At 38.6% G+C, this 18,820-nt stretch overlaps 1 protein-coding gene across 3 annotated transcripts in view; it reads left to right on the forward strand.

Moving 5' to 3' along the window:
* The first annotated feature begins 672 nt into the window (after positions 1-672).
* LPCAT2 (lysophosphatidylcholine acyltransferase 2) overlaps positions 673-18,820 on the forward strand; it is a 66,542-nt gene continuing 48,394 nt past the window's right edge. For all 3 annotated transcript variants that reach the window (XM_044922187.1, XM_044922188.1, XM_044922189.1), the window contains exons 1-5: positions 673-934; positions 12,336-12,475; positions 15,102-15,319; positions 16,611-16,723; positions 18,667-18,727. In XM_044922187.1, coding sequence (XP_044778122.1) covers positions 764-934; positions 12,336-12,475; positions 15,102-15,319; positions 16,611-16,723; positions 18,667-18,727 — 703 coding nt within the window. In that variant the 5' untranslated portion in view covers positions 673-763. The remainder of the gene's footprint in view (positions 935-12,335; positions 12,476-15,101; positions 15,320-16,610; positions 16,724-18,666; positions 18,728-18,820) is intronic.

Below are 18,820 nucleotides of genomic sequence, written 5' to 3' on the forward strand. Positions count from 1 at the left end.
TTCCTCATCACGTGTGGAAGGCAATAGCTGTTTCTGCCTTTTTCTAATAACAGCATTGGGAAAGCTCAGTTTTCCTTTGGACAGCCATCTCCCAAGGTCAGTCCATGTGTTGAGGGGAAGATTCCACCCCAGGTACCAATCTCTCCCTTGTCAGGAATCTTTCAGCTGTAACTGACAAACCACCACCTCATACAGGTTTAAGCAAAACCAAAACATACCAGATATCAAACGCATAAAACAAAACCCACCCTGGATATATTAACTCACTTCAGCGGAACAGCCTGGCAGTGGCTGGCCTGGGGTTCTGCTTATCTAGGTTCTATATATCCCCATTTTACAGAAGGGGCCAACTGAGGCTCATGGAGACACCGACTTAGCCAAGGTCAGCCACAAAGCCCGTAAAAGAGGTTGGTACTCCAGGTGGGCGTGACCCGCAAGCAGAGAACTCTGCCTAAACTGTCACTGGGGTGCCCTGCTCTGAGGGAGAAAGTCACCTCCAGGGGGCGGACCAAAGAGGAAAAGCCGATACCGAAAGGGGTGTGGCTAAGGCTCAGAGGGTGGAGCCAGAGCGGGGAGGGGGGGGCGTTTGGAGCCAGAGGGGCGGGGCGAGACCGGACGGTGTGTAGGTGACTCGCGCCTGCGCGAAAGCCCCAAGGCTGCGCCGCCGGCTGGGGCTCTGGTGAAGCTCCCCCCAGGTCTCCGCGGGCGCTCGCTCCCGCGTTCCGCGTCCGTCGCTGGATCCGGTCCGACGCCCGGCTGGGCCATGAGCCAGTGTGCGGAGGCGGCGGCGGTGGCGGCCACCGTGCCGGGCGCGGGCATGGGGAAAGCCGGGCTGCGGCCACCCATGGTGCCCCGCCAGGCGTCCTTCTTCCCGCCGCCTGTCCCCAACCCCTTCGTGCAGCAGACGCGGATGGGCGCTGCGAGGCGTCTCCAGGTGAGGGCGCGGGCCCGAAAGAGGAGACGGAACCAGGGGAGGGGCGTGGGTCTGACGGTGGAAGCAGGTGCAGGTGAGGGATGTCGGACCCAGAGAGGAGGCAGATCCAGGGGAGGGGCGTGGATCTGACAGGGGAGGCGGAGCCAGGTGAGAGAGGTGAGAGATGTGGGTCTGAGAGAGGAGGCAGATCCAGGGGAGGGATGTGGGTCTGAGAGAGGAGGCAGATCCAGGAGAGGGACCAGGATCTGCCGGGGGCTGTTGTCTGAGGGGAGTGTGGGTATGATGGGGAGGTATCCCAGGTGGGGGTGCCAGTCTGAGAAGCAAAGGCTCTGAGGAAGGAAGAGATGTCGATCTGCGAGGTGAGGGCTTTTGAAGGTTCCATGAGTCTGGAAGGGGCAGAGATGTGGGTATGAGAATTGAGGACACTTGGAGGGTGGTCTGAGGGTGTGTGAGAAGAGAAAATGCGAAGAACATGTGGATCTGAGGAGCAGGTCCTAAACAAGACAAAGCTGAGCAGGCCAGTAGCGGAGGAAACATTCCATGCTGAGAAGGGAGGTGAATCTGTGACAAGAGCTTCAAGTTGAGTTTGTTAGAGTGGAGGGGTGGCCAGTCTATAGGAGAGTGGACTTGGGGAAGTCTCTCTTTTTTTTTTTTCTTTATTTCTTTTTCTTTTGCCTTAGGGAAGGAGAGGAGTCAGTCTAGGAGGTGAAGAGTGAGGGAGAAGGCAGAGAACCCAGGTCTGGAATTAGAACAAGATGATCTAGCTGAGAAGGGGCATCAAGGGTCGGAAATCAGAATCTAAGAAAAGGGATAATGTGGGTCAGCTTAAGGTATTCAGAAGTCTTCACCCTGAATCAGTCCTGAATCAGTCTTCACTCAAACCCTTTGAGATTCAACACTTCTCCGAACTTTCTTCCACTGTTAAAAACCGCTGAATACAAAAAGGAAGTTTCCTTTCCTTTCCTTTTTCTTGTAAAACGCTCTTTTACCATTAGCAGTTACAACTTGCTCTGAGGACTTCCCCTTTGGTGAAGCTAGCGATCAAAGAACAAGATAGAGTGTGCACACTACATTTGTCCTGTGTGTCCTGCATGAAAAAAAAAAAAAAGGTTTTGATGTTTTCCTGTCCATCTCACACATTTCTTTACTTCGGATTTGAAATAGTGTTATTTTTGCATAGCGCACTTGTATGCCCTGAGACCATTGTCCTCCACAGTGGAGAGGCAGGTTAGAGTAATGGTAAATGGGCAAATGGGTTGAAGAAGGGTGTGAGAGAGGAAGAGGAAGATAATGTAGTAATACCTCTTTGTAAAGAAACTAAATATTTAAAAATTTGATCTTCATGTCTTTAAATGGATAGATGCTCCCTTTGTATCTTAAAACTTCTGAAACACTTCTAAATATCTTGACTATCACTCAAGATTAATTATAGTTTGATTTGGTGAAATCAGTCATTCTTAAATGTAAGTATGTCTATTTGGCTTCATATTTTGGAGAGAGGACAAAGTGGCATATTTATAGAGAGACTAATTGTTGGTGTTGGTTTTCTTTTTTTTTTTTTTTTTATAACATGGCCTATTACTACTTGGAGAGCACTTTCAAATAGCTTTCCAAGAGCTGTAGTATAATGGAAAGATCATTAGTCTAGTCAGAAAGCCTGCTCAGGCCGTGCCCTTTATCAGTTAGTTGTATGACTTGGACCAAGTCACTTAACCTCTCTGAATTTCACTTTACTCATTTATTAAATTGGAATAGTCCTACATCAAGAAGGGTTAAAACTAAGTGAGATAATGTGTGAAAGAAACTGGATTGTTTGGTGATCTTAATATTGATAGTTATGCTATTTGTTGCCTACAGATCTTATACTGTACTTAAAATTTACTATTTGTATTGAATGGAATTCCATAGGTCTAGGTTTTTTATTTTTATTTTTTTAACTAAAAATGTAGACCAAAGAGGTCTCAATGTCTTGAACAATCTGGGCAAAGGGAAGATTTAACAGACATGATTGAAAAACAGTATTGTCTGTATTATCAAGTTTAAAAGATGGATATACTTTCACTTAAGTATGACTTACTATGATCAATTCAGACTAAATTTAACCTTGAAAGTGATCAATATCTTGCTTAAGGACTGTTGTCACTTTTGTATCTCATTGTAGGACTTAGCTTTGCCCTTCCCCTTCTCTTTTTGACAATTTAAGGTCCTGCTACTTAGTGGCATGGAAACAAGTAGCCTAGCTTTCATTTCCTCAATAGAATATGGAATTGAAATAAGTGTTTGGTAGTAATTGTGGGTCATTTATCATACCAAAAGTATTTGTTGAATGTCTATTATGTACCAGGCACAAGGCTAATTTCTGGAGATACAGCAGTGAACAAGAGAAATAAGAACTCTGACTATCTAAAGCTTATGTTTCACTGAAAAAAGTTAAAGAGACAAGTACAAAATTATGCATTTCTGTGTTTTAGTAGTACTATGAAGAAGATCCAGGGAAGACAATAACCCTGAGAGAGTGTTGAAAGAAGGCCTCCCTACATAGATGATGTATTACCAAATGGAAATATGATGGGGAATCCTCTTATTTTGTCAAAGGGTTACTCAAAGTTGGTTTATTTACTGTTAAATACTATTATTTGTTGCAGACCTAGAAATGGCACAGAAAAAAAAGTTGCCCAATATTTGACAACTTAATTAAAATCCATATTAGCTACTCATTGTGAATGTGAGTTAGCTTATATGAATATACTATAACCTCATTCTAACTCTATCTTTGGGGTCTATGCTATGGTCCTTTCTTGCAGTAAAGATTATTTCTAGGTCATTTGCAAGGGTGTTTGCAAGGCTTATCTGACCTACCTTGGAGGTTACCCACTGCAAACAGTCTTTTCTCCAGGGGTGTTTGTCAAAACAATCAGAGGCAATTGCTTAACATGACAGCTACCTGAGGTGGTGAATACTGATTGGAGCAAACAATAGGCTTAACCAAACAGCTTGAAGTTAGGGAATGAGATGCCCATAGGGGACTCCGAAAAGCTTTGACATATTCATGGGAATCTAGAAGGGTATCCACCTGTATAGGCCTGTGTGTATACCCAGGGCTATGCATGTGACCTGAAAAACAACAACAACAACAAATGAGAATACCCTAAGCTCTCACCTCTAGTTAACCATCAGGCTCTGTACAAACTGGAGGTAAAAGCTAAGGTAGAGTTGTGAACTTCCACTTGGCTGTGTGTTGAAGGTGTGTTCCAACATGCACACAAAGACTCTTTGCAAACACTGGGGAACTTATTGATTCCAAGTACTTAAGGAAGTCTTATCTAATCATTAGCTGACTACCAGACTAATTGGTCAGAGACTTCAGTAACCACACATGACACATGACAAAGAATACAGCCTTTATAGAATTAGTTCATAATAGTCACTGAACAAACAAATAACAACAACAAACAGCAACAACAATACACCCTGGTGATGGAAGAGAATCTGATTTTCAGAGTTGTTACATTATTTAAAATGTTTGCTTTTCAACAGAAAAAATTGCAAAATGATAATAACAAACAATAAAGTATGTCCCATAAATAGGAAAAATAGGAGTCAATACAAATTATCTCCAAGGAAGCCCAGATGTTGGCCTACTATCCAAAAACTTTAAATCAGGTATTTTAAATATGTTCACATAACTAAAGGAAACCATGTCAAAAGAACTAAAGGAAAATATGAGACAGTGAATCACCAAATAGAGATTATTAGTAGAATAGAAATTATTAAAGAAGAACCAAAAAGAAGTACAATAGCTGAAATGAAAAATTCACTAGAGGGACTCAACAGCAGACTTGAGCAAACAGAAGAATCAGCAAATTTAAAGATAGATCCATTGAGATTAATTAATCTGAGGAACAGAAAGAAAAAAGGATGAAGAGAAGTGAACAGAATCTCAGAGACCTGTAGAACATTATCAGGTGTATCAACATAAACATAATGGGAGCCACAGAAGGAGGCAAAGAATGAAGAAAAAATGGCTGAAAACTTGCCAAATTTGGTGAAAAATTTATGCATTCAAAAAGTTTAATGACTTCTAAGTATAATAAACTCAAAGATATCCATACCTATATACATCATAATCCAGCTGTTAGAAGGCAAAGAAAAAGAGAGAATCTCGAAAGCAGAGAGAAGTAACTCATCATACACAAAGGGATCCCGAATAAGATTAATGTCTGATTGCTCATCAGGAACTATGGAGGCTAGAAGGCAATAGGATGATATACTCAAAGTGCTGAAAGTAGAATATTGTCAACCAGGATTAATATAGTCAGAAAAACTATCTTTCAAATATAGAGGAGAGGGGTGCCTGGGTGGCTCAGTCAGTTAAGCATCTGCCTTCGGCTCAGGTCATGATCCCAGGGTCCTGGGATCGAGCCCCGCCATCAGGCTCCCTGCTCAGCAGGGAGCCTGCTTCTCCCTCTCCCTCTGCTGCTCCCCTTGCTTGTGCTCTCTCACTCTCTCTCTCTCTGTCAAATAAATAAATAAAATCTTTAAAAAAAAAGAGAGAGAAGAGAAATTAACAGAAACTGAGAGAATTTGTCGCTAGTATACATGCCCTGAAAGACGTACTACAGGGAGCCCTTTGGTTGAAATGACACTAGAGAGTAACTCCAATCCACATGAAGAAATAAAAATACTGATAAAGATAACTACATGTATAAATATAAAAGACAATATAAATATAATTTTTATTTGTAAATCTTTTTGTCTTCTATGTGATTTAAAAGACAACTACATGGGGGCACCTAGGTGGCTCAGTCAGGTAAGCGTCCAACTCTTGATTTCAACTCAGGTCATGATCTCAGGGTCCTGGGATCAAGTTCTGTGTTAGGCTCTACACTCAGTGGGGAGTCTGCTACTCTCCTTCTCCCTCCGACCCTCTCCCCACTTGTGTTTGCACACGTACTCTCTCTCTAAAATAAATAAATCTTAAAAAAAAAAAAAGACAACTACATAAAGCAATAGTTAGAAATCTGTGTTGATAGACATACAATGTGTAAAGATGTAATTTATATGACAAAAATAGCAAACAGGAGGAGGGAGGAAATAGAGCTATAGGAGCACAATTTTTATATACTATTATAATTAAACTGGTATTAATCCAAACTAGGTTACTGTAAATGAAGTTGGGAACACTTAGGGCAACCACTAAGAAAATTAATTTTAAAAGAAGTGACAAGGGAATTAAAATGGTACACTAGAAAATATCTACTTAACATAAAAGAAGGTAATAATGGAGAAATAGAGAAACAAAAAAAACATAGACATGTAGAAAGCAAGTAGCAAAAGAGCAGATGTAAATCTTATCAGTAATTACATTAAATATAAATGGATTAAACACACTAATTAAAAGCCAGAGATGGAAGAATTGATAAAAATACATAATCCGGGTGCCTGGGTGGCTCAGTCGTTGAGCGTCTGCCTTCGGCTCAGGTCATGATCCCAGAGTCCCGGGATCGAGTCCCACATCGGGCTCTCTGCTCAGCGGGAAGCCTGCTTCTCCCTCTCCCACTCCCCCTGCTTGTGTTCCCTCTCTCGCTATCTCTCTCTCTGTCAAATAAATAAAATATTAAAAAAAAAATACATAATCCAACTCTATGCTATCTAAAAAGACACACTTCAGATTCAAAGACCCAAATAGGTTAAAAGTAAAAGGATAGAAAAGATATACCATGCAAACAGTAACTAAGAGAGAACTGGAGGGGCTATATTAATGTTAAATAAAATAGACTTTAAGACAGAAATTGTTACTAGAGATAAAGGAAGACACTTTATAATGATAAAAGGGTTGCATCATTGGGGCGCCTGGGTGGCTCAGTTGGTTAAGCAACTGCCTTTGGCTCGGGTCATGATTCTGGAGTCCCAGGATCTAGTCCCACATCGGGCTGCCTGCTCAGCGGGGAGTCTGCTTCTCCCTCTGACCCTCTCCCCTCTCATGCTTTCTCTCTCTCTCTCTCATTCTGTCTCTCTCAAATAAATAAATATTTTTTTTTAGGAAAAGGGATTGCATCGTCAAGAAAATATAACAATTAGAACCATATATGCACCTAACAAAAGAGCCCCAAATACACAAAGCAAAACAGATTGAAGTGGAAAATACACAATTCAACAATAGTAGTTAGAGACTTCAATTCCCCACTTTCAATAGTGGTAGAACAATGAAACAGAATATAAACAAGGAAAAGCCTTGAACAACACTCAACTAGACCTAAGAAATCTATAAAGAGAGCACTCCATCCAGCAACAGCAGAAAACACATTTTTCTCAAGTGCCCATGGAATATTCTCTAAGACAATTATAGTAGGCCATAAAACAGGTGTCAATAAATGTAAGAGGATTACAATAATATAATGTATGTTATCCAACCACAATGGATTGCAATTAGAAGAAAATAACAAGAAATTTAGGAAATTCACAAATATGTGGAAATTAAATTACTCCTAAATAATCAGTGATTCAAAGAAGAAATCATAAGAAAAATTTGTAAATACTTTGAGATGAATGAAAATGAATACAATATACAAAAACGTATGTGGCTAGCATTATCCTGATAACAAAATCTGAAAAAAATGTTATAAGAAAGGGAAATTATAGACCAATTTCCCTCATGATTACACATATAAGAACCCTTAACAAAATATTAGCATGTCAAATATATAGCAATATGTGGAAAAGATAACATATCCTGTCCAAGTTTGGTTTATTCCAGGAACATAAGGTTGGTTTAACATACAAAAATGTGTATTTCAATGTAATTTATCATATTAGCCAAACATATGATAAGAAGCATTTGATCGGGCGCCTGGGTGGCTCAGATGGTTAAGCGTCTGCCTTCGGCTCAGGTCATGATCCCAGGGTCCTGGGATCGAGTCCCACGTCAGGCTCCCGGCTCAGCAGGGAGCCTGCTTCTCCCTCTGACCCTCTCCCCTCTCATGCTGTTTCTCTCTCGCTCGCTCTCTAAAAAATAAATAAATAAAATCTTTAAAAAAAAAAAAAAAAGAAGAAGCATTTGATCATTTCAATAGTTGCAGAAATTTTGTTACTCATTTGACAAAATTCAACATCCACTGACATTTAAAAAAAAATTCTCAGTAAAATAAGAATAAGAGGGAACTCTCAGTCTAATAATGGGCATCTATGAAACACCTTTGGCTAGCATCATAATGGTGAAACATTGAAGCTGTTCCACCAAAGGTTGGGAACAAGACAGATATCTTGCTCAACACTTCTGTTCAACGTTGAACTGGGGGTCCTAGCCAGTGCAATAAAATAAGAGAAAGAAATAAAAGGCAGAGAGATTAGAAAGGAAAGTGAATTTTCTCAGTCAGAGAAAATCAAATACCATATGATTTCTCTCGTATGTGGAATTTAAGAAACAGACAAATAACAAACAAAATGAGCAAAGGGGAAAAGAGAGAGACAAACCAAGAAACAGACTCATAACCATAGAGGACAAACTGATAGTTGCCAAAGGGGAAGTGGGTGGGGGGATTGGTAAGAAAGGTGATACGGAGATTAAAGAATGCACTTGTCTTGATGAGCACTGGATGATGTATGGAATTGTTGAATCAGTGTATTTCACATCTGAAACTAATAGGACACTGTATGTTCACTAAACTGAAATTTAAAATAAAATTTTAAAAAATTAAAAATAAGAAAGGAAAAATTATAACTGTATTTATCCACCATTGTCATGTTTGTATATGTAGAACATCCTAAAGAATCTACAAAATGGCTAACAACTAGAACTAGTAAGTGAACTTGGCTAGGTTGTAGGACATAAGATTAAAACTTAAAATCAGTTACATGTCTATATACTAGTAGCAAAGAATTGCCAAGTAAAATTAAATAATCTTATTTATAATAGCAATAAAATTATGTTAAACAATTAGGAATATATTTAACCAAAAACATGTAAGACCACCACACTGAAAACAACAAAACACTGTTGTGAGGAATTAATGAAACTTTACATAAGTGGAGAGATATGTTATGTTTATAAATTGGAAGAATCAATATTTTTATGGTGATAATCCCTCCAAATTGATCTATAGATTCATTGAAACCCTAATAAAAATCCCAGTAGGCTTTTTTGTTTGGGTGGGAACTGACAAATTAATTTGAAATGTATGTGGAAATGCAAACGAACTAGATTAGCCCAAAAAAAGTTTGAAGAAGAAAAAGCTGCAGGACACACAGTACCTGATTTTGAGACTTGCTAAAAAAAAAGGGGGGGGGCAAAAAAAAAAGTTGAGAGAATGGGGTATCGACAGAAGAATAGATGAACTAATCAATGAAACATAATGGAGACCCCACACATATGTGTTTGATTGATTTTTGACAAAGTTGCCAAGAAAATTCATTATGGAGTATCAAGTCTTTTCAACAAATGGTGTTGGAACACCTAGATAGAGCTATGGATAAAAACAAACCTTGATCCCTAGTGCATACCACACACAGAAAGTAATTTAAGATGGATCATAGACTGAAACAAAAGCTAACACCATACAGCTTCTAGAAAAGAGAATATAAAATATCATCATGACCTTGAGGTAAGTAAAGATTTCTTAGAAAGGACACAGAAAACAAAAACTAAAAATTGATAAATTAGTCTACATCAGAATTAAAATTCTTCTCATCAAATGATACCAGTAAGAAAATGAAAAGGCACGGACTGGGAGAAAATACTTCAATACATATAACGACAAAGGTGTTGGAAGTGGAACATATAAGGAAGGAACTCCTACAAATTTGTAAGGGAACAACAAGCAAACCAATAAAAATGGGCCAAAGACTTGAACAGACACTTAACATAAAGAGTTAAAGGAATGACCAATAAGCACATGAAGAATGTGCTCAACATCATTGTTCATCAAGGAAATGTGAATGAAAACCACAATGAGATATTATTTTATACCCACATGAATGGCTAGAAAGGCTGACAACACCGAATGTTGGTGAGGATGTGGAGCAGCAGACACTTCCACACTTTGTTGGTAATGTAAAATGATACAACCACTGTGGAAAACAGTGGGGCAGTTTCTTGTAAAGCTAACCATACCGTGACCCAACAGTTTCACTCCCAGTGAAGTAAAAATATATGTCCACACCGAGATTTGAACATTAATGTCCATGAAAACTATATTCAGAATAGCTAAAAACTTATAATAGGCCAAATGTCCATATAAAGAAGAATGGAAAAATGAATCATGATATATTCATACAGTGGAATCATACTCTGCAACCGAAAAGGCTTTACTACCGGTACATAATGACGACATGGTAGAATCTCAAAAATATGGAGGAAAGAAGCCAGACATAAAAGAATACATACTGGGTGATTTCTACATGACAGTCTAGAACAGGCAAAACTAGGGTGAAAAGGAGCCTGTCACTAGTTGCCAAGGACCAGGGATATATATTTGAAAAACTCATAATCTGCACACTTAAAATAGGTGCATTTTATTTTATGTAAATTATGCCTTGATAAAGTTGATTTTTTGAAAAGAATACTAAGACCAAATGTCGGCAAGGATGTGCAAGTGACCAAAATTCTCATACATTGGCAGTGACACTTTAAAATGATGCAACCACTGTGGAGAGTGCTTTGGCAGTTTCTTATCAAGTTAAACTATCTATGACCCAGCAGTTCCACTCCTCATATGAGAAAGGAAAACACATATCCACAAAAGGGCTTGTATAAGAATGTTCATAGGGTCTTCAGTCCATAAGAGCCCACAACTGGAAACCCTGAGATTCATCAACAGGAGAATAGATAAACAAATTGTCTATTGGCATACAGTGGAATCATATTCTGCAATCAAAAATAATGAATTACTCATTTACAAAATCACATAGTTGAATTTCAAAAACATGTTAAGTGGAAGAAGCTTAGACACATAACAGTGCGTAATGTATGATTCATTTATGTGACGTTCAAGAACAGACAAAACTAATCCAAGTGATAGAAATCCAGCATCGGTTGCCTAAGTGGGTAGGGATTTACTGGAAGAGGCGTAAGATGACTGGAGGGTAGACGTGTTCTGTGTCTTACTTTGGGTGGTAGGTACAAGGGTATACATTTATCAAAACTCACTGAATGATCTACTTAAGAGCTGTACATTTCCTTGTACATAATTTTGACTTCAAACACACACACATGCACACACATAATTTGACAGATCAAATTATATGTTAAATTGTTTGACAGAAAAGCAAAATCATTTGGTGCTCCTCATAAATTATTTGATGTTGCTCAGATTCACATTAACGGCCAGGAGAGGCAGAAGGACAGCGCTGTTTGAGTAGTGTAGTTGGCTAATAGAAGAAAGATAATTTGGTGTGCATAAGGATAGTTTATTTCACTTAAAAGTCAATATGGTGGGACGCCTGGGTGGCTCAGTCAGTTAAGCGTCTGCCTTCGGCTCTGGTCATGATCCCAGGGTCCTGGAATTGAGTCCCGCATTAGGCTCCTTGATCAGCAGGGAGCCTGCTTCTCCCTCTGCCTGCCGCTCCCCCTGCTTGTGCTCTCTCTCTCGCTTACAAATAAATTTTTTAAATCTTTAAAAAAAAAAAGTCAATATGGTATAGGATTAAGAGCAAGGGCTTTGTAACCAAGCTGGGTTCAAACCCTGGTGCTGCCACTTAGTAACTGTGATCTCAGCAGCTACACCTAACTTCCTCTGTGCCATTCCTTTCCTGTATGTAAAACAGCCTAAGGTTGTAGGAATAAAATAGGTTTCTACATGCCAAGTCCTTCTCATGCCTGCTACATAATAAGCATTCGTGTATTATTGGCCATTCTTATTAATTTTCATTCTTATTCTTGTTTTTTATTTCCTTCTCCATCTCCTTATTGTTGTTAGTTATAAAGGACTGGCAGGTATATAAAATAACGCATTTACTCTTTCACACTCTAACACCTTCATTAACACTCTTCCCTCTACTGATAGCTCTCAAAAAGCAATTTCCCCTCTTACCTTGCTAGCTTCTGCTGCTCTTTCAAGACCATTCAGCCTTCAACTCCTCCAGGAAGCTTTCCCTGACTGCTCAGTCAGATACTTTGTTTCCCCAGCATCCTCTAGTCACTTTCCTTGATAAACAGATCACATGTTCTTATAGGACCTGGTTTTCTTCACTGTTGCTTTTCTACATCGTAGGTGTTGTGTGGTGGGATATAGTACCTTATTTTTCTTTGTGCTTGGCTTCATGTCTGGGGCAGGGTAATGTTCAATTCATCCTTTAGTGAACACATAGATAACACAAAACTTTCCTCTTCCGTGTTTCTGGTTGATAGCCAGAACATTAAAATACTGTCCATTCACCTATTTTTTTAATCAACTTTGACTTTCAGATTTTATTTCTTGGAATTATCCTGCTTCCAATCCGTGCCTTGTTGGTCGCATTAATTATATTACTGGCATGGCCATTTGCCACCATTTCAACAGCATGCTGTCCCGAAAAGCTGACCCATCCAATAACTGGTTGGAGGAGGTAAGAAAGAATAATGTCTAAATGTTAAGTAAATCAAGATAAAGAAGAGTTTGCCATAGTTTAATCATCAATCGAGAGTTTTATCTACTGCTGCCGACTCAATATTCACCATTTATTTCTGTTTCTCAGATGAAACGGTTCTTAATTCATCATATGGAGAAATTGCTGCCCAAGCACCTTATGATAATCTTCTGTTGAAGCTGTAATTTCCTAACATTAAAATACTGTTTTCTGAGTTATTGCTTAAAAGTGATAGATCCTTGGTTCTGGAAGACCCAATTAGTATACCTGAAACCATTATAGCAGGAAAATACCTGGCTTTCTTCTGCTCTCCCTCAGTCTTGACATTTGCTTTTGTCCCTATATAGTAACTACGTACTTTCTACAGTGGTATAATTAAGTGGATAAGTTACAGTGTACTTAATACTTTAGTGATTATTATTAATAACAGTTTAATTCTTAATCAATATAGTCTAGCTTTTTAAAACATTAGTATGGAGGGAGAATGGAATTGCTTCTCGAGCATTATCTAATTAGCAGGGTATTAGAGAATAGACTCATCACAAATTAACAAAGTTACTGGTAAAAGTTCATTCCCATTGGGCAGAGCCAACTTGTTGCCATATGTTTATCCTGAGAGTGAAGCCTTTTAAAATGTGGATTCCTTGGAATAGGAAGCTGTAGGTGAGTTTTAGGCCACTGTTGAACTCTCTAAAATTGTGCACATTTTTTTCTTTGTACCCAGGGTCCATTCCTTTCATCCAAATCTCGAAGGAGTATATTCTCCAAAACTTTTGAAAATCACTGTTCTAGAAACTTTTAAAGAAATATGCAATTTGCGGGGCGCCTGGGTGGCTCAGTTGGTTAAGCGACTGCCTTCGGCTCAGGTCATGATCCCGGAGTCCCGGGATCGAGTCCCGCATCGGGCTCTCTGCTCGGCAGGGAGTCTGCCTCTCCCTTTGACCCTCCCCCCTCTCATGCTCTCTGTCTCTCATTCTCTCTGTCTCAAATAAATAAATAAAAAAAAAAATCTTTCAAAAAAAGAAATATGCAATTTGCTATTCAGTTCATGTTCTAGTGAATAAATGTCAACATTCAGCCCAAGGCTGGTTTGAAGTGGAAGTGAATCCAAGGCTGGCAGTGTCCCCAGAGAACTAATACCACCTCAATCCTTGCAAATCACACTCCTTTGTTTCAGAACTCAAGGTTGCGTATCACTAAAAAATACTTTATGAGAGATTTTTTCATGATGCACCAATCCCTTTCAATTACCTCTTTGGTTTCTATCGTTAACGGCTTATGGAGCCCTATAATGACGGAGGGGAATAGTCCAAGAATCCAGAGAACAGATTTAATAAATGTTAGGGGAAAAAGTTCTATTTTTGCCAATTAAGCAAGTTTCTCTACTTCCTCTCAAACAGGTAACGTTGAAGTTAATTATGCAGCACCAAACTTTTAGCCTTTTTGAAATCATTTAGATAGAAGTGTTTAACAGCTCTGAGTATGGGATATTTTAGAATCTACATCACTACAAATCAAAAATAGGAGGTGTAGAAATTCAGTAACAGGCTGAGCTTTTTATCCTTAGGTAAATAGACATCTGAACTTGAAAGAGCAAGAAGGAGAGACACAGTCATTTCCCTGTGCCCTCTGGAAAAGTGCCTTGGTTTTCTGTGTCTCACTTCTCTGCATTATGACAAGACTGTTGAGAGAATTAGACAGGAAGCTTATTTTTTAAAGCTCTCATTAGATGTCTTATGGGAAATACACATGTTTTGTTTTTCATGAAAAGCTGCTGTGTGCTTATTCACATCCTTGGATGTCCATTCTGTGTTTGCATTTCTAGAAGTGGGTTTTTGTCTCCCTACTCAGTTGAGCTTCTCAAGGACAGAGACTGGATCTTATCTGTCTTGTGCGTCCAGCGCAGGTCACCTGGCACAGTTCAATGAATTAATTAATCTGTAATGACAGAAATTCTTTTTAAAAAATAAGCAATTTGACATCTGAAATTGTGTAAGTGCATCTATGTTCCAGGGAAGTGAGATGGTGAATTTACCTTTTAAGATTTTTGATGTCTAAGAGCAATAATTGTATAGGAAAGGACAGATTCGGCATGAGAGTTCTAAAAGTGTTTGGGGGAGATAGCAGCATCTTTGTTACCCACATGTACATTCCCCAGGTGACTCCTCTGAAGAACAGTAGGCATTGGGTTTCTCAGTGGGGGATATGTGTGTGGAAAATTCATGTTTATCCCTTTATAGTCACAGAATAATGGAGCCACTTATTAGCCATATGTCCTTGGGAAATTTTGCTTCTCTGTGACTCAGTTTTCTCATCTGCAAAATGAGGATGCTGATAAATAATACCCATTTCATAAAATTGGGCTGAGGATTAAAGAGATGTAAAGTCCTTAGAATAGTGCCTGGCAGAAAGAACCCTTCGTATAACTGTTAGCTATTCCTCTTAGCTCATATTTTAAAATGAAATGTTCTGACACGTATGGGTTTTTGTGTTGTGTTTTAGAGTAAAGCCCCGCCATTAGCTGAGATTAGCAAGGCTAATTGTGTCTTTTCTTTTTCTCTCTCTCTCTCTTTCTTTTTTTTTTTTTAAATATTTCTTTCCAAAGGGAAATCACTCAACCAGTTTTGAAGTTTCTGGGTCATGCCCTGTTCTTTTCAATGGGATTCATAGTTACTATGAAGGGAAAGGTGGCACGCCCCATGGAGGCCCCAGTTTTTGTTGCTGCCCCCCATTCAACATTCTTTGATGGAATTGCCTGTGTTGCAGCCGGGTTACCTTCAATAGTATCTCGAAACGAGAACGTACAGGTCCCTCTGATTGGCAGTAAGTACTTGTAAGACAACATAGATCTTTTCATGCTCGTGGGTCACCTTTTAAAAAAAATCATCTATCGTTTATCGGTGGGCTTTTTAAAAGCTCTCAAAGCTATTTCCTTACTTCTAGTGAGGAATTATATCGAAGGAAGGAATTTGTGATAAAGGTTAGAGACCTCCCTGTCTGTGCCCTTAGAGTTCTTTCAGATTCTTATTTTTGTCACCGTACCATCTTTGCTTTCTGTCCTGGTATCTAGCTAGAAAGACCAGCTTTCAAGTACCAAACATGCCTTGATTTTTTTCGAGAGAGAATTTAACTGAAGAATCTGTGAAAACACCGGTTACACACCATTTCACGAATTTCTCTTTGGGGTATTAGGCTGATAGACACATGAAGTCTTTCCTCTTAACTCTGTTTTGTTATTATTGCCCCAGAGTCTCCATGAGGGACCAATGTGAAACTCTTTGAAAATTATGATGTGGAACGATAAAGTGCCTCCTGCCATAAAAAATAATGAAGCAAGTGAGATGTGTATCCCACCAGGTGCTTTGGTCTCTCCCTAGGGTGTGGGTCTCTAAGTAACTGCTCCCCATCGTCCTGAGGTTACTGCAAACATCCAGTGGTGAGAGAGTGGGTATAGAAGTTTCCCGATGTTACCTTGGCACTCTGGAGAAATAGCAGTAGTTCCTGCCACTTTTCACTCAGCTAAGAAAAAGACACACATACACGCACTGCACACATTCTCTCTCTCTCTCTTTTTTTTCAGTGTAACCACCTTGCTTTGTGTAATATGGCATTTTCCTGAAAAGCTGTTTAGCGATAGATTTTCAGTAAATTGAGGTTATTTTGCATGTGTGAGGAAGCTACCTACTTAGACTGGCGTGCTGAAAATTTTAGTAAAATTAATAATTGCTCCCTATCCATGTGTACTCTGAATTCACACAATCAGTTTTCAGGATATTCCTAAAATAAAACAAGATAATATTGTAGATATACATTCCAAAGCTTGGATGTCTGTCAGTTGAGGAAGAAGACCTTCAGGGAGAAAATTGCCTTTGTTTCCTTTCATATTCTTGCTGCTAACTTCTGTTATATCAATGAAATCTTTGTAGATATAAAAAAAACCTTCTAAGAAGCTGTGAATTGGAGCAGTTTTTTTTTTAAAGTTCTCTTTGATTTGCTATATTTTAACTTTACATAAAAATTGTTTCATGATTTTTTCAGTAGCATTGCTGTGGTAGCTTTAGCCAAAAAAAAAAAAAAAAAATGACTTGGCTCTGACCTTTTGTTTGTTTTAAAGGACTATTACGAGCTTTGCAGCCAGTGCTGGTATCCCGGGTAGATCCGGACTCTCGAAAAAACACAATAAATGAAATAGTAAGGCGAGCAACATCAGGAGGGCAGTGGCCACAGGTAAAATACGGAAGTTCATTTAGATATACGGCGAGTTTACTTATTGTATATATGTAAATCATTTGGATCCACAGATGGCAGCATTTGGGGACACCTATGCTGGGTGTTTTCGGCATAATAGAAACAGAGCAAATGAGTGAGTATTAAAAAGTCCTCTTCCCCATGAGATACTCCATGGGATTAATGTATCATTCTTTCTTATTCTCCAAACTCTTTGAAACAGTTCTTACTTTGTGTCATAAAAAGTAATTCTCTACCTCTGAATTTATTATCTTAAAGACAAAATATCAAAGCTCAAATATACTCAACAATATGGTAGGTTTATTTATTTTTTTTTTTAAAGCGATTACGGTCTTAATCTTATCTGAAGTATATTTAGACAGGGCTTTTCAATTCAAGGGGTACATCCGAATCACCTATAGAACTTTTTCAGACTTTACCATCTTACTACCCCTATCCCCTAGAATGCCTTTTTAAGGTGAGGGAGGGGCAACATTTTCTGGATAAAGGGAGCCTCCTGGGTAATTCTGATAAGTATCACTCTACCTTGGCCCAGGTGTAAGTAGGGGACCTCTAGCAGGACTCATGATCTGGTAGTGATCTGGCCACCCATGATGATGTGTAGATGTTAAAATATTAAGAGGAGTATGACCCACCAGGAGGTTTAGAAACCACAGCACGTGAGGAATGACTTAAAAAGTGACCAGGAAGAAACGGCACCCGGAATAAGGGTTCGGTTTTTCTCTTTGAATCCAACTACTATATCTAGGACTGGTAGGCCAAAGTTAACAAATAGGTAAGATTTTAGCCCATCTCATTCATCTCAAGGAACTTTCTGTCCAGAGGTAGAATGATCTGATCTGAACTCCTTCTCCAGAATTTTCAGGCACTGACTAAGCAACCACTTGGGGGGGATATTGTAGAAAGAATTCAAGCATTGGCAATGCTGGATGGCTTTTAATGCCCCTTCCAGATCTGAGATTTTATGATTTACTCTATATCCACTCATTGTTAATAGAGTAGCTGTAGCATTTCCACTGAATGAACCATATTTGATATTGTACCAGTTGTGATAAGAAACCTGATTGTTGTTGTTTTTTAATTGAGGGATGAAATTGCATACACTTATCATTTTTATTTTATAAATAACCCATCATGGTGGCACTTTCGCCTAATAATGTTTTCCCTTTTTAATTATTATAAAATACAAATACCAACTAAGTACACATACTAACTGCTGTGGGTGCAGGAATTTTCTGTTTTTATTTTATGTACTTAACGATTCACTCATTGCCAAATTCTAAAAGCTTCAGAAAATCCAGCTTGTTCAGTTAATGGGGAAACTAACTACGCTGCATGTCTTTCACATGAAGAACAGAAAGGACTTATGTTAAAAGCTAAAAATACTTTCTCAAAAAAGATACTAAATTGTATTCCATATGTCCACTAACCCAAGTAAGCATAAAGCATGTTGTAAGTATTTTCTCCTTTTTCCCTCCTCCATATATCCCTGAACTGTATGTTGTAGGAGTGAATATCCTTTAACGGGAAAACAGAAACAAGGAAGTAGGAATGATTTGGTTAAGGATGTAAAGCAGTAGAGGAAAGAATTTAATGTGCTCTTTGACCAGGACTTAGGGTCTGCATCTTCTTTTAAGTTTATCCAGATCATTAGCATTGTCATTAAGAAACATTTAGTAAGTGTATTTTCTATTCAAAGCTTTAATCCATTTTCTAAGTATTTCAATGGTCAGATAGCAGTTCTTTTAGAGGAAAACTGGATAATCCAATTCTAGCTTTCGATAGAATCAAGTATTAGCCTTTTATTTCACTTTTGTTTTATAAGAATTGGCGGCTCTTTGTGAAGTCATAAGAAAGTGAGTAAAGAGACAATCTATTAATTAGACTGAAATATTAAATCTACGTATTCCTTTTCTCCCAAGATACTAGTTTTCCCAGAAGGTACTTGTACTAATCGTTCCTGTTTGATTACTTTTAAACCAGGTGAGATCAATTAAATTATGTACTATAACAAAGTATGGACAGTTTCTCAAATGATTTGTTATTAATACACAAAACAACTTATTAGTTTGTCCT

The sequence above is a fragment of the Neomonachus schauinslandi genome, chromosome 16 (genome assembly GCF_002201575.2).
Source record: "Neomonachus schauinslandi chromosome 16, ASM220157v2, whole genome shotgun sequence".
In the NCBI taxonomy this organism is placed as follows: domain Eukaryota; kingdom Metazoa; phylum Chordata; class Mammalia; order Carnivora; family Phocidae; genus Neomonachus; species Neomonachus schauinslandi.